This window comes from Drosophila rhopaloa, unplaced genomic scaffold (genome assembly GCF_018152115.1).
Source record: "Drosophila rhopaloa isolate 14029-0021.01 unplaced genomic scaffold, ASM1815211v1 contig_2, whole genome shotgun sequence".
Lineage (NCBI taxonomy): Eukaryota > Metazoa > Arthropoda > Insecta > Diptera > Drosophilidae > Drosophila > Drosophila rhopaloa.
The window spans coordinates 24,575,365-24,591,385 of NW_025335083.1; the positions used below are offsets into that span (position 1 = coordinate 24,575,365).

At 36.5% G+C, this 16,021-nt stretch overlaps 1 protein-coding gene across 1 annotated transcript; it reads left to right on the forward strand.

Moving 5' to 3' along the window:
* Window positions 1-9,251: 9,251 nt before the first annotated feature.
* Window positions 9,252-9,736, forward strand: LOC108047202. Its single transcript, XM_017127299.1, has one exon. It carries the CDS (start codon window positions 9,460-9,462, stop codon window positions 9,715-9,717), a length of 258 nt encoding a protein of 85 aa, XP_016982788.1. The 5' UTR covers window positions 9,252-9,459; the 3' UTR covers window positions 9,718-9,736.
* Window positions 9,737-16,021: the final 6,285 nt, after the last annotated feature.

A 16,021-nucleotide genomic window follows, 5' to 3' on the forward strand; every position in this document is an offset into this window, starting at 1 on the left:
CTTCAAAAGTATTTAGAAAACATTTTAAAATGGTAAATAACATAATCGGGTTGGTCGGTTTTCAAAATGCTGATATACCCGTAAATTCTGAAGTTCAAAACGAGAACAACAAAAATTTCTTGTACCGGATATCCGCTTTTTCAGCATGTGACGGAAGTTGTTGTCCTGCTCTCACCCATTCAAGAAATGGAGGTGGTGCTGTGATAACTTCCCTTTCATTTTTAAGCTCGCTTTTGCTCTGTTTTATTTTTTTCGCTGACGACGTGTTGTGCGGCCTGCAAGATCTTAATTTCGATATTGATGTCAAATTGTCGCTTGGTTTAATTTAAAAAATCTATAGAATGCAGCAAAAGTGAAGCAGGGAACCTGAAACAAGGCAACTGAATTGGGCCCGGTTTTTGTGTCGCTGTTGTGGGTTTTTGCTCATGGCTTACTTTTTATTTTTGCGCCTCTTGCATTGTGTTTTTGCTCCATAATTCCCGAGTGGCTCGATTTGAGGACCAACACGTCGTCGACTGGTCCACATGGTCCGGAGTTTCATTGTGGCCTCGGGCTTCCAAAAGTTAGCATTTGTATTGTATGCGGAAAACACTTTACAGCCTAAGGATGCTGAATATAAAATATTCAAATTGCTTTAGATTCACATTTAAGGGAATTTAATTTCGAAAGAATGTTAAGAAGTTTATATGTTTTAGAAATAAATTATGTTTGGTTAATCGTAATAATGGCAATAAAAAAAGTCTTACTTTTTTGTTTTATTAACATTTAATTATCCGAATTGGGTTATAACTTTATGTTCCTTAAGGGGAATTACACTCTATTTATTTTATAAAAATGTTTCTTTTGACTTAAATAATAAATTATTTGCTCTTGATAAATGTTTGGCCTTTAAATTCTTTATTCCATTTTTTAGTACATACTTTTTTTGACAAGAAAACATATTTTATTTAAAAGAACATGTGTTGTCCATAATTTGATTTATGCCTGATGGTTAACCACAAATTCTACCACAAAAATTCTCTGTGCAGATGCAAACGTGGAAGCAAGTGAATGACCCACATACTCTTACATTTTATAAATTAATCCACATGAAAATTGTCCATTTCATCAATGCCATTTGAGTTCGTCCACAGCAATGCAGCATTCGATGGTCGAAGAGATTTTTTCACTTCTGATTTCAGCTACCAAAAGTTCAATATTCATTATTGATTATAATTTAAAATTTATTTTGCTTGCATGCCATGACGACAATGATGAGCTGCCAATCTCCACTGCTGCTATTGTTTTTGCCTGCTGTTCTTTTGGGAACTCTGCTCTCCATTCTGTCTGACATTTTCAACGCCAATTCGCTTTGAAGGGTAATGAAATATGCAATAGTTCGACTGGCGATGATATCAACAATTTATGAATTGAATGGAAAATCATCAAATGGATAAGCCCATCAGAAAATGGCTGTAATGGAGCATCCTTTGTCTGTTGTTGTTAAAACATAAGCAAATAATTTTAATTGGAGTGAGCAATGTTGTCAGAAAACGGATTTGTAGAATAGAAATGATTGTTCATGGTATACCGCTTAAAACCATTTGAAATTAGAAAAGATAATTGATTTTATAGAGTATATACTATGATGGTTATCAAAGATATTGGTTATTATTGTTCCCACTTTTTCCTGGAATTCTTTTCCGTTTCCGCTCGACAAGCCATAAACTTATCTATAAGCTTGTGAAATGTAATTAAGCGAGCGCAAATTGAAATACGCAACGTGCAGTCAACGAGGTATTATCCAAAATAGTCCCACAAAAATATTCACACAAACTGCAAACTCGGTGCAAACTTTGTAAGTAGCCCAGCGAAAAGTACTTGGGCTGCAGGATTCTTGGGGCGTTCGAAGCAGCAGGATGCTGAAATAACTTCCTTTTCGGCTTGCTGGTGCGCCTTAGTTGGTTTAACTGGTAATTGCAGTTTGGAAGGGGGCGCCAAAGCGAGAATTACCCCAAAAATGGGTAGGGAAATGGGTTTGCGGAGGAATTATACCCACTGACCTCGGCCACACAACTCAATTTTATTTTGTTACTTTCGCGAGCCAATTAAATAGCTTGCGCTAAGTGCAAAAATGTATTTGTAGCTATAGTTTACAGCAATATTAGTACTTATACCTTAAATTTAAAATTACCTAAAGGGAACGACGAGAATTCGACCCTACTTTCGAATATAATTTTTTGACATAGAATTGCCATATTTCATATTTACAGTCCCTTCCAAACAATTGATTCAATTCCATATTCCTGGCTCGTAAAACGCTTTGGCAAAACAACACGATGTTGGGCGAATACTTGGGTTGTCTCTCAGAAAAGTTTTGAGCTGTAAATAAAACATGACCATTTGGCACAGTAACAGTATGTGGAATGGAAATCGTGCCAAGCGGGGTCAAATCTGACTCTCTGTATTTTCCCTCAATTTGCCCTGCAGTCGCTTTATCTCAAAGCAGCGTACGTGAACCAGAAAACGGAAAAAACAATTTCCTCGCTCGGAACTAGCTTTAGTTGTGACCCAATAATGGCACAACAAAATGGAATCCCTTTACCAATTCATGTTACAAAAGTTGTTCCTATTTTTTTTGTTTTCCTTTCCCTACTTGGCTCTCAACCACTGACTATTTTTCAACTGAGAGTTGCCGTTGAGAGCATGTGGCATGTGTCATTAAAATCATATGCTGCGCTGGTCAAAAACTGGCGAATATCTGGGAATCAGATAATGTTGACTTGCAGCCAACCACGAAAGAAAAGGAAACACTCACGCACACTCTTGGGCGGAAAGGGAAGAAATTTGAGGTTGCTAGGCTATTAAATACCTTGGAAACTTTTAAAATGTTTATATATGTTCTCATTAAAAATTAAAACCTCGAAATCAATATAATAATGGAGTTCGAGAGAGGTATATTCGATTTGCCATGTTCTTTAATTTAAACATGTAGATCTCAGCAACTATACAAAATAGAGCTAAATTGAAAAATATTCAAACAAATTTATTTTTAAATTTACAATAATTTAAAAGTCTCTTTAATTATGTTGGGTAAAGCAAACTATTTCAAACTTACTGAGAGCTGAGTACTTTAAAGTTGCTCAATCTAAATAGTTTAATTACTAATAAACGCAGAATTGTTTTTGTTTATCAAGTTAAATTTTCTAAAATTTTATGTGATGATTTTTACTAATCGATATTTAATCCGCCTGCGAATTCCAATTGACCCGAAGTAAATGTGGAACCAACTGAAGTAGCGTTTATTGTAATAGATGGGCTTTGTTTAAAACTTTGTAATATCTTTTCGGAGGGGAAGTGAATTCCGCTCAAATGTGTTCACTTTCATACCGCCATGGGGCAAGTTGAGGCCGACATTATGTTGTGCCCCATTTTGTGGCCAGACTGAGCTCGATTTTTCACACCCCCTTTTAAGGTGGGTGGGGGGTGGGTGGACCTGCTACCCTGTGGTGTGCATTGAGTTTCATGACGTCATTAGCGTTAATGGCTGTCCATGTGCATTATGCACAAGTTTAAATATTCATTTTGAATTCATTTTTTGTTTAATGAAAAGTTACACGAGCTGCAAATGAGCGGCGACTTGCATTGGAAATAATGAGCCATAAAGTGTTTGCCATTAAAGTTGCGGGCTCATGATGGTAATGAGGTGAGTTGCGTGGTTTTGCCTTTCGCCACTCGCCTTTCATCGAATAGTTGAAAGGATTTGGCCCGTTGTCATGGCTGCCTTTGTTTCCACTTTGTTAGCCAAGTCAAGATAAGGGATTAAGTTCCACGTGGCTTCTGTAAGTCTCTCGATTTTCCACGCTCGCTCTTATCATCACCGAACTGCTGGATTTTGGTTAGTCATTAATGAGCTGATGACATGAGTGTGTGGGAAAAATATCACCGCGTTGCCCTGGCATTATCCGATTCCATAATGAATTTAAGCCATGCGCTTAAATCTGCTCAGCTTGTGGAATTTTATTGAAGGCAACGATTCAAAAGGGTTGGAAGATAACTCTAATTTTGCAGCGTAATAATGAATCGTTAACAACAAGTTATATATAAAATACAGCATTTACAAAGAAGAATTATGGGTATTTGTCTGATGTTCTTTTGGCCTAATATGATGGTTTCATATCTTTTTCATCATTTCAACAATTTTCGGTAGAAGTGCAAGTACTAGGTTTTATACTACTTAAATAGGAAATCATATAAATTCACCAACAAGTTATAATATTAAAAACATTTTATCCATAAAATACAACATTTACAAAGAAGAATTATGCGTATTTATGTGATGATTTTTTGCCTAATATGATGGTTTCATATCTTTTACATCATTTCAGTTGGCTTTCAACTGACAACAATTTTCGGTAGGAGTGCAAGTACTCGTTTTAAAGTAAGACTTAAAAAAGAAATCATATAAATATAAAAGTTTATGCCTCCCGATTGACATCAAACACTTCATTGCGTGGACATGGAGTTGCTCATCTGCTTTTTTGCTTGCCATGGTCTTTTATAGCCCTTTAAGGCTTACCTTTTTCACACTGCAATTGCAGCTGAACATACCCTTATATGGCCCACTTACATTCCGCACAGAAAGCCAGCTTGCATGAGTTGGCTTAGTCAGCGCTTACACACAAAACTCACACACATCAGGCAGTCGTGGAATAGCATATATCTATATGTATATTTCCAGAGCATATATGTTTTTTTTTGACTGCATTCAACGAGGCATGCAAAATGCCACCGAAATGAAATGTGCAAACAACAACGGTGAAACAGGAGCAACAACTAGTTTCGTATGACTACGGCTTTAGTTTTAAATTATTCTGCGCAATTTTATTTCCTTCTGACCATGTTTTCCCAAAAGGTGTTAATCAAACGGTCAGCATGTCCCACTTGATAAATGTCTGGGCAGGAAAATCTCCGAGGATTCCCCCGTTCTGCATGAGTTTGGCCCTTGGCTAGTTCATTTTGAAATTTTGTATCTGGTTATTCAGGGCAAAAGGTGGCAAAAATTATGTTTACTAGTAAATAGTATAAAGCATGTTAAAGAAGAATTACATTTATAAATATGCATCTGCATAGTATTTAAACAAACCATTTTTAAATAAATCATAAAACTCGAACCCCAAATATTATGTATTTATATATAAATTAAATAAATTAGTTTCAAAAATATTTAAGCTGTTAGTTTGTTTAACTTTGATCCATTCATTAAGTAGTTTACTTTGGATTGCTAAAGGGCTCTAGCCAGAAATTAAATTTTTAATTGAACTCGAGGTCAAGTTGATTATATTTTATTGCTTCAATAACATATAAAAAAAGAAAAGGAAAGAAACAAGACAATTTCTCTTTTTTTTTTGTAACCTTTTGCTGTAAAATTGTGTTGTGTGAAACAATCGAATGGGATTGAATTTCGTTCTCTCTGAAAATATTCTTGGGAAATTTTGGAATGTTGCCTGCGTTTCCATTGTTCATCGGCAATTGAACTAGTTTCCCAAATCGCACTCGAATGCTCCCCATATTATGAGTTCCGGCTTGGCCTTGTTTTGCGGTTAAGTCCCTATGCCACATGCCCCGAAAAGTATGCCACGTTGTTGCCGTTGCAACTATCACTTTTTACGCTTTTTTGCTGCCTGCATTTTATGACTCTGCTGCAGTGTGTGAGTGTGTGTATGTGAAGTGTGTGTGCGAGCGAGAGCGGACTAGAGTAATTGTTACATGCATTCAAGTTGACTTGCTGCGGTTTATCTGCAGCCCTCCTTTCCCCTTCCCCTTATTTTCCCTTTCGGCCCATGCAATTGGCAATTTAATGCCACGACAATGCCGTATTATTAGTTATCCTTGCCGCCCCCCTCCCCCCTCTCCCCTGCCCACTGCCACGCCCCCTGTGAAACCGAGTTGTGCATAATAAATTAACCGCATGGCCGGTTCGAGTTTTGCTCATTAAAGCGCATTTGTATTTAGTTGTGCATAAAACATTAAGCGAAAATGAGCCAACGTGACCAGGACAAAGCTCATGTCCTTCCGATTTGCATATGTGTGTGAGTATGTGAGAGTGTGTGCGTGAGTGTGCATATTTGTTTGGGTGTGCGTGCGTTTGCGTAATTACACCTGTATCCCGGCTGCCCACTCGCATTTATTCCCATTCATATTTATACGTAAAAGTGAGAAGATTGCCATTGAACAAGGAATTTTACCCCGCTCCTGGGGGATCCCCTGTAATTATGTGATTAAAACGCTCTCGACTCATGGGCCTCGTATTGATTTTAAATTGAATAAACTTATAATTAAGTGAGTGGCCTCTCACAATGTGGTGCAGACTCAAATCAATGTGGTTTGTGTTTGGGGCTAGGGATTTGACAGAATTGGAGCAAATGTTTGGACTTTGCCTTCGTTGAAATTTGAGCTTGTACTCTCCTCGAATTAAAATAAATTAATAATCGCTACATAAAATAACACTTATATTATTAACTAAAATTCTGGTACATTGCAAGTATTTACTTGAAAGGTTCTGTTTTGTCATTCAATCCCCAACTTTGTCTAAATTTCATATTTATAATTTGTTTATAAATTTCAGTTGGACCTCTTTCCATTTCACAGGAAAAATCGGCCTTAAATTCAATCCCAAAATTTGTCTAAATTTCATATTTATAATTTATTTATATCTTTCAGTTGGGACCTTTTCCCATTTCACAGTAAAATTCGCCCCTTAAATTAAACAATAACCATAACCATAAGTTTCTCCTCTTTACATATTCCACTCACGGACACAAAAAAACACCCATATAGGAAAGGAAACCCCAAAAACGTTATGATAAACTTTATTACACGAGTCGGTGGTATTATATGCATGACATGCAATTTATTTGCTAAATACCGAAGGGGAAGAGCATGACCTTAGAAAGCCACAAGTTTTTTCTGCCCTGTCACATTTGCTTAGGCATTCAGTGGGAAAAACAATTTAAACTTTCATTACAGTCAACACATTTGGCCCTCCTTCTTGGTCGTCTCACATTTGGCCACTTGGGCGACACTCATTCATAAATGCGAGAGTCTCCATGGGTGTGCAAGTGGGGTAATTTTCCAGCTGCTTCACATCCTTGAGCTCGACTTCTTCCCGGCTTTCCGCTCTCCTTCCTTTCATACTTTCGTACCCTAGGAAAGGGTATATGACATTTCAAGGAGTAATATTAGATGTGTAATAAATTATAGCTATAAGTTTAACTATACAATTTAGTTACAGTTTCTCCTTAAGTAAACTGTGAACAAAAACCATTTAAAAAAAAAATAATAAATTTACATATGTTCATATTCATAAGCTAAATTAAAAATTAACAGCTTTATATTTTATATATATTGGTATTGAGTTTTCTTAAACTTAACCAGTATCAATCTTCGCAGTTTCCACGTTCAAGTGTATTTAAATATCTTTTGAGCTTTTCTTTCATCTTCTTGGCCGAAATTGTTAGGATTTTTGTGGCATTTAGGGTAGTTGTAGTGGTAGTTGAGTAATTTCCAGCAACATCTGTGGGCAGACCTCGCGTTTCCGCTTCCTTCACACCCTTCTTCGACTTCCACTTCCGTTTCCGCTCCTTGCCCCTTGCTCTTATCATTATTGCTCATCAAGCGTTTCTAATGAAGTCGTAAAAATTGAAAACTTTCAAAGCATGTGAGCGTGTCCTTTATCTCCTTCCCCCCCTCCTTCATCGTGTCCTTTTTGTGCCGTTGCGGCTTATGTGTTTTGCTTTATTGCCTTCTCCTTTATTTTTATACCCTTGCAGAGGGTATTATAATTTTGGTCAAAAGTGTGCAACGCAGTGAAGGAGACATCTCCGACCCTATAAAGTATATATATTCTTGATCAGGATCACCTCCTGAGTTGATATAGCCATGTCCGTCTGTCCGTCTGTCCGTCTGTCCGTCTGTCCGTCTGTCCGTCTGTCCGTCTGTCCGTCTGTCTGTCCGTCTGTCTGTTTCTACGCGAACTAGTCTCTCAGTTTTAAAGCTATCGGATTGAAACTTTGCACACACCCTTCTTTCCTTTGCACGCAGTATATAAGTCGGAACGGCCGGGATCGGCCGACTATATCCTATAGCTGCCATATAACTGATTGATCGGAAATGCCATAACTTTCGTGTTTGTAAAGTTAGGAAGTTGGGATTTTCTATGGGTTTTATATTTGGCCAATCAATCCGACCTACCAAATTTCATAAGGATCGGCCGACTATATCCTATAGCTGCCATATAACTGATTGATCGGAAATGCCATAACTTTGGTGTTTGTAAAGTTAGAAAGTTGGGATTTTCTATGGATTTTATTTTTGGCCAATCAATCCGACCTACCAAATTTCATAAGGATCGGCCGACTATATCCTATAGCTGCCATATAACTGATTGATCGGAAATGCCATAACTTTGGTGTTTGTAAAGTTAGGAAGTTGGGATTTTCTATGGATTTTATTTTTGGCCAATCAATCCGACCTACCAAATTTCATAAGGATCGGCCGACTATATCCTATAGCTGCCATATAACTGAACGATTGGAAATGCCATAACTTTGTTGTTGTTAAAGTTAGGAAGTTCGGATTTTTTATGAGTATTAAGAATGCATCATATGAATAATTTTGGAGAATATAATTTACAGAGTATTCTGCAAGGGTATATCAACTTCGGCTCCGCCCGAAGTTAGCTTTCCTTTATTTTTTTTGGTACATTTTTTCCCGCCTGTCATTTTAGCCGGGTTTTTTTTATGTCTCTCCCGCCATTAAATGTTTATTTTTCTGCGGTTTTTCTTCGTTTTCTTTGGATTTTGTTGTGTATTTTGCGCATTGTTTGTGCAAACTCATATAATCAGCTTTAAGCTCTCTATGCCCGCAGCTTTATAAGCTGGCATACGCCAGTAAATATTTACCAACAAACTCGGTTTGTTTGTTTGCTCTCGACCGCTCTCGATTTAATGCTAATTTGGTGTTTTGGGCTCGTAAATAATTACAATTGGCCAAGGACAAACATGAGCCCTAGGAATTGTTTTATTTTAATTTGGCAACGACACCTACGCCAAAAACAAGTCTTCTTTACAAATGCTTCAATAGTTATCTTAATTAAAGTGTGAAAGTACATTTTGTCATTTACAATGTGTTTTTTTTACACATTACTGATTTAAATTAACAATACATTGAAGAATAATACCTATTAAGGATAATATTAGAAAACCTATTAATCTAACAAATTACTTTTCCAAACTGGCTTAAAACATATTTACTACTACATACTATTTATTAGGTTTATTATTATTCTGAAATTCCATTTTAAAACAAGCAATTCTTGTCATGAAAATGTCACTATTTGGTTGAAACTTTTGAAAAATTCCAAATTAACATCTAAATTTAAGGGCCAGGGGACATTTTGCTTTTTGAAGCGAGTTCAGGATGGTTTGCCGCTTCAATCCCTTTTATATTGGACCAGCACCGCCGAGCTGCTGTACAGATCGGAATCCCGACTGCGATTGTCCGCCCTGCTCGCCAGATACAGGGTATCAGGAGCCTCGACCCGTTCACGAGGAGTGCAATAAGGGAGTGTCCAAGAAGGAAACCAAGGAGAGCAAATGTAATCCTCCGTGCAAGGAAGCCCCCAAGAAGGAAAAGGCCAAGAAGTCTGAAAAAAAAGATACTAAAAAAACCAAATAAATGGAGTTTGTCCCTAATTTCTAAATAATATAAAATTAAATTTATTAATTTAAAGAATAAAGTGGGTGATCTAAGGAATTTTTCCAAAAAAAATATTTATGCTGGAGATTTAACCTCCCTTAACATGGCTTGAAAAAATTCAATTACACGCAGCTCATACATACAAACATAAATCCATAAACACACCACATCAAATCAAAGTCAGCAACCACAAATATTTTTACAAATTCAATTTTGAAGATAGGGCCATAAAAACTCAATAAAAGGCAATAAAATACGTATATAGAAGAATATGGCAGAGCAGGCTACAAACAATTTGTTCAGGTTAACGTTTTCTCTTCAACAGAATTTTTCTTCTTTATTTTCTTTACTTTCCCGGCCATCCTGCTTTTCCACGCCCTTTGGCTCCTTGAGGCGCTTTAATTTCATTTGCTCCCCAGTTTCCAAGGAGGTGGAAAAGGGCGGAGAACTTGTAATTGATTTCATTAAATCATTTGCCAAGCTAAGAAGAAAGCAAATTGTTAGACAATAGGAAATTGCTGAATTAGAGCCATTTTTCCAAACTCCTTTTCCATTTTGACATGGAAAAATCAGCTGGGACATGTTGTCCAACAAGTTATTGCATGTGTAGCAGACTTTGCTTATTTTTCCATTTCCCATTTGCATTTTTCTTTTGCATTTGCTCAGTTATTTGCTTGCGGCTACTCAGTCATAAACATTTTTCTTTTCCAATTTCCGTTGCAAAATGCAAAAGCGGGAAATTGATATTCAGGACTTAGAACTCTAGTTGTTTAGAGATGTTTACTTAGTCCTAGGGTTAAAGATTGATTTCGTAAATAATGCGTGTAAGAAATAATCTCTTATCTATTTAGAATTGTATGAAAAAGGGTAAAAGCATCAGCGACTGTTTAAATTAAAATGTTTGATTACTTTTTGTTGACACTTTAAAAAAGAAATCTACTAACTTAGAAAAAGTGATTCTAATTCCCAACTTTATGCAGTTTTCCCTGCCCTAAATCTGCATATTTTTTGTTTTCTTGAACTGCAGTTCGCGTTTCGTAGCTCATGTGTCCCAGCATTGTTATCCTTTCGCTCGGTGGCTTACTCCTGTCGCTTCATCCTTGGAATCTCAGCAGCTCCGAAAAGCCAAAAGAAGCTACTCCCATTTCCGCACTTCGGAGCTCTCGGCCAGATCCACTTGGCCCTCTCGCGACGTCTTGGCCATTATATATGCATACCGATGCAAATGCCGACTGGGCTTCATTTATCATTGACGTTGACTTTTATGCAAGCCATAACTTTCGGATGCGTCTGGACCGGACATTGATTTGACTGGGCGGATTGGAAGGTCTTGAATTCCGATTTGATTGGCCCGGATAGATGACTTCTGTTCTCGACTCTTTGATTTCAATTAATTAGTCTTGTAATTGGCATCAGGTGTCGTTTTCGATTCCGCTCTCCCTTTGTTGATCCTTCAATTCTATTTGTATTTACTGGCAATTGCCACTAACGATTTATTTGCATACAATCATGCAATTCGAGACTGCTTTTGCTGCTGAATTGAAGGGGATTTACCCAAGTGTTTGCTCTTCAAGTAGCTAATTAGTTGAGCAAATTTCGCATCGCTTGGCTGGGCGATAGAGGAGATTTTATGGTCAAAGGTTTATGGTTTATGGTTGTCGAACTTTCAATCAATAAATGCTTGTGCTGTGTAAAATGATTTTTTGCCAGTCTTGATAAGTGTAATGAAAATATATTTATTTACAAGTTGTTCATTAATTTTTATTTTTATTTGTTTTTATTTTTTATACACGAAATTTCTGTGATCCTTATAATTTTGTTTACGATACATTTTAAATTCTAGAGCTTTTATGAGTGTAAATTTGTTTTAATTTTTAGTATGTTAAAGGCGGTTGTAAGAATCATATAAATAATGTTTTTAATTTCTAATATTTCTTAGTTGATTAATCGAAGTGCAGACTTTTTAGGAAACGAAAATTTACGCATGCCTTTATTATGAAAATCGTATTATCCAGCTGACTAGAAGCAATGTTATTATTTATTTAAATTGTTTACCAGAAGCTAACTGTTGCATGCTATTTCTCCAAATCGGGATCAGTTTTATTGCTGTCATTATTTATGCATATGGCCGCCAGCAAAAGATAGAGTATGGGGAAATAATATAAAACATTAAATGCCACTATAAATTTGCCCGGCTCCAACTATAAATAGCTGTCGAGCCACTTGAAGCAACATTCGCAAATTATGTATACGCGCCGATGGCCTTGGTGGGGCGTTCCGTCGGTGGGTGGTGCAGATTTGGTGGGTAGTGGGTGGTGGGTGGTGGTGGTGCCGATGCTGCGGCAGCTGTGGCTCGGACCAAGGACAAACATTTTTGGCAGTGGCTTGTTATTCCTGCTCGTGCGTGTGTTAATGCCAACACGTCGCGCTGTGTTTGCGTCTTCATGCTTTCCAATTAAGTCGAGGAGATAAAACAAAAGCTGGAACAAAGGTGGAAAGCCAGGCGAAAGTTTCCCTTCGCATTTCGGGACAATGGCGTTGACTTGGAGCTGGTTTTGTTTGTTGTCCTTTGCTATTTGTTGCCTGTCAAAACAACTTTAGTTGGGGCCATCATGCGTGGCGAATGGGGGAAAACATTGCCTGCTTTCGGGAGCATTCCGAGTAGTTAACTTTCAGAGATTGCGACTGCGAAATGGAAATCGATCGAATGTCAGCCTGTGTTGTGCGGCATCGATAGCACATACACACATAATTAAGCAGCTTATGTAAGAGATTGTTAATCATGGCTAAGAATGACTGAAGCGGAGTCGACCACAAATTCATAAAGCTCTCACAAGCAAATCATAAGTATGTTTGAATGAACGGAAATTGGTTTTCTAATGAACCAACAATGAAGCAAATTAACATTGGTTGACTGGCATGCATATTTACAAACAACATTTCATTTTTTGACCCCATTATTACCGCAGACTTTATTATTTTCTTAAAACCATGAAGTACCATTAAATAAGAATAAATATGGAAACACATTTCTAATGCCCGTTCAGATTACATCCTCACTCTCGGCGAATTTCGGCCCCAATTATCTCCTCTATATGTGCCAGCCACTCACTTAACTTAATTATGTGAAAAATAATATTTCTCCGCAACCTACGCACTCATTTAATGCCCATTAAGTATTAATGAATTTTGTTGATTGGGGAAAATTGTTTTTTCATGAGAATTTTTTTGGTTGATGCGTTTTTGTCCTTGGGAAAGTTCAATGGTGTTAAACTGGCCAAACTGGAAAGTAAATAATGTACTTAAAAATTAAGTAACTGAATAAATGTAACAGTTGTTTTTATACCCATGCAAAGAGTATTATTATTTTGGACAGAAGTTTGTAACGCAGTGAAGGATACATTTCGATAATACTCTTGATCTAACTTTAATTCTAGAGACTTGAAATTTCGTAATAGTTTTTTATGTGCGTACGTATATCAATTTTAAAATGAACGTCCATATCCTATATCTTCCAAAGGAATGAAAAATTATTAGCGACGACTTTATATTTTATAACTTCCAACATTTGTAAAATGTTCTGTATTTGGTTGTCTTTTTGCACTCTATAATGGTTTTATATCATTTAAAACCCATCCCTTGAGTTGATTATTTCCCAAAGCTGCCATATGTATTATCCAGCAATGTATGTTAATATTAATTTATTTTCGGTATGACAACAAGGGTATTAAAACTTCGGCTTCCGTTCTTGCTTTGTAAAAGAATTCATCATACAAAAAAGCAAACAATTTTAATCAATCATAAAGAGAAAGTAAGAACCTTCTTATTGTAATTTGACTCGTGATGGGCCGTAGTCAAAAAGCAAATAAAAGAAGCAAATTAAGCTAATCGGATTTTGATATCGATTACGCATTCATACACACAAATAAAGAGAGAGAAAGCGAGAGGAGAGTAGTGAAAAAGAGGGATAAAATACTGTTATTTGCTGCGTCACAAATTTTGTCGCGACATTTTGCCAATTTTTTTTTTGCAAACTTCACTTTTAAGCTGATTTATAAATTTTTTTTCTTTACCCAGAGCATTTTGCATACACCAAGAGAAATTATGATCACAATGTTAGCTACCATAATTGTATATCAAAATATTAAACTCCTATTTTTTTCAAAGGGAAGCATCACAAAAGAAAGTTATAAATTTTATAGGGGTAGCTATTGTATCAACTTTGATATTCAATTTTTTTTGTTACCTCATACTTTAATTTGACTTTTATTTAGCATTTAATTTTGATTTCTTAAGCATCATGTTAAGAATTTGTTCTCTTCTGTACAAAGTTCTTACAATGTCCTAATGTCAACAAAGTTGACTTAGTAATCCGCTTATGTGTGCAAATTTGGTGCGAACATTGAATAATCAGTCACGCCGACAACAGGCAAAAATAATAAATAAGTCATTTGCATCTGTCCCCAGGATGAAAAGACAAGATTAGGAAAAGCCCTGTTTATTTTGCAGAAATAGGGGAAGTAGACAATGAGGTTATTTATTCCTAAAGTATTTCGACTTTATTAAAATTTAATTCAGTAAGTGTCTTTACTTGACTGGCATATTCCGTAACTGTATTGTTGTAATCCTATGATTAGGTTAACTTACCATGAACAGCGTAAACTATACTAACTTTGTAAACTGTTTTGTTTTTGCCACTTTCCACCTACAACTATTACACTTATCGTCGTTATGCACTCGACTCCCTAACGTGTTGTTAATTATGTTTCCAGCGACAGTCTGGAAACGACAGCCTCATTACTTAGGCCATGTGCATGAGGTAAACAGCATAAGAGCCAAAAATGATTAATGCATGAGCTCAGAAGGTAGTACAAAAATACAGTAAATAACTGAAAAACAAGAAAGTTCAATCTTAAATACCCTCCCTGACTTTTTATTCGTTGCTATATGAGAACATAGAATTAAGTCTGTAATAAGTTTGGTTAGGTATACATTATATAACTATTTTAAAACATTTTTTTTCAGTTAAAACCTGAGTCGCTGAGCTTTAGCTTGTTTTACAACACTGGTTATAAAAGATTTTTTAATGTTCATACACTCGTTTTAGTGAGGCAAAGTCCCTTGCATTGGTATAAAAAGCCGACAACTTTAACCACTCCCCACTCCCACTTTTCCTTCCCATTGTGATGGGATGTTGTAAACCTGCGAACCTGTGTTGCAAAATGTCAGCTGATTATCAGAGGAGGGCAGATAGGGAAGAAATGTGTGCTCGTTGGTTATTAACACGCCACGTAAACCGACAGTGACGTAAGACCGACGACGTAACGAAGCAAATACAAATACCCCAGGACCGACAGGACTTCAGGTCATGTGAGAGTGTGGAAGCGGCAGATCCTGTTGGGAAAACTGGGGACTGAGAGAACTCCCGACACCCAGCAGGCGGCGGAAAAGCGGGGCGACCTTCCACGGAAAACCAACCGGAGAGGAGTTTTAGCTGAAAGTGGTAATTAAACTAGTTAGGCAACTAATAGAAGGGACAGTGGGTAAAACGGTTGGGCACAAGTTGGGTAACTACTTGAGAGTAATTGAAAAACAAATTGCTAATGGAGTATACACTACGTGGGGTTTACAAATAATTGCTATTGGAATTAGATTACTGTTTTTTATATTATCTTAAATTGAGGTAACAAAATATCAGGTCATAAAAACCAATTTGAAATTGCAAAGGGCAATTGTAAATGAAGAGCCAGAAATTGAGAAGTTTTCATTTAGTTCACGCTTAATTTACGTTATTTCTTTATTAGCTGAGCAATAGTACAGAATATAATATAAACATTCTGTTTTAAAATATCTGTTTAAATATTATGGTATTATATATTTTTATAAGCAACGTTAAATCAAATATTGAAGTTATTAGTTATAAAGAAGAATTGACTTGCTTTATATGGAAGATTCAGTTTTTGAAAAATCAGATAAAACTTTATAAATTAAAAAAGTGCATATGGAACTTGCAATACTATACAACTGTTTCAAAAAATTCTAAAAAAAAAGTTAGAGGACAGTAATCATTGTTTTCCTTAGTAAAATCCAACGGATTTGTCTAACAAACCCCTGCATACCCTCTAATACTTGGGGGAGTGTACAGGCCCGGGCATAAGTTGATGCCCCGTGATAAAACTGCGGAAGCGGAAAAAATGCCGATAGCATCTGCTGCGGGGACAGAAGAAAGGGCAACCGAAACAGGCTACAAAGGAAGCTGCAGAATGTTTGCCAAGTCAGTTCG

Bases quoted from the DNA above. Each gene is read 5' to 3' on its own strand.
- LOC108047202 (XM_017127299.1), top strand. From the start codon at position 9,460: ATGGTTTGCCGCTTCAATCCCTTTTATATTGGACCAGCACCGCCGAGC.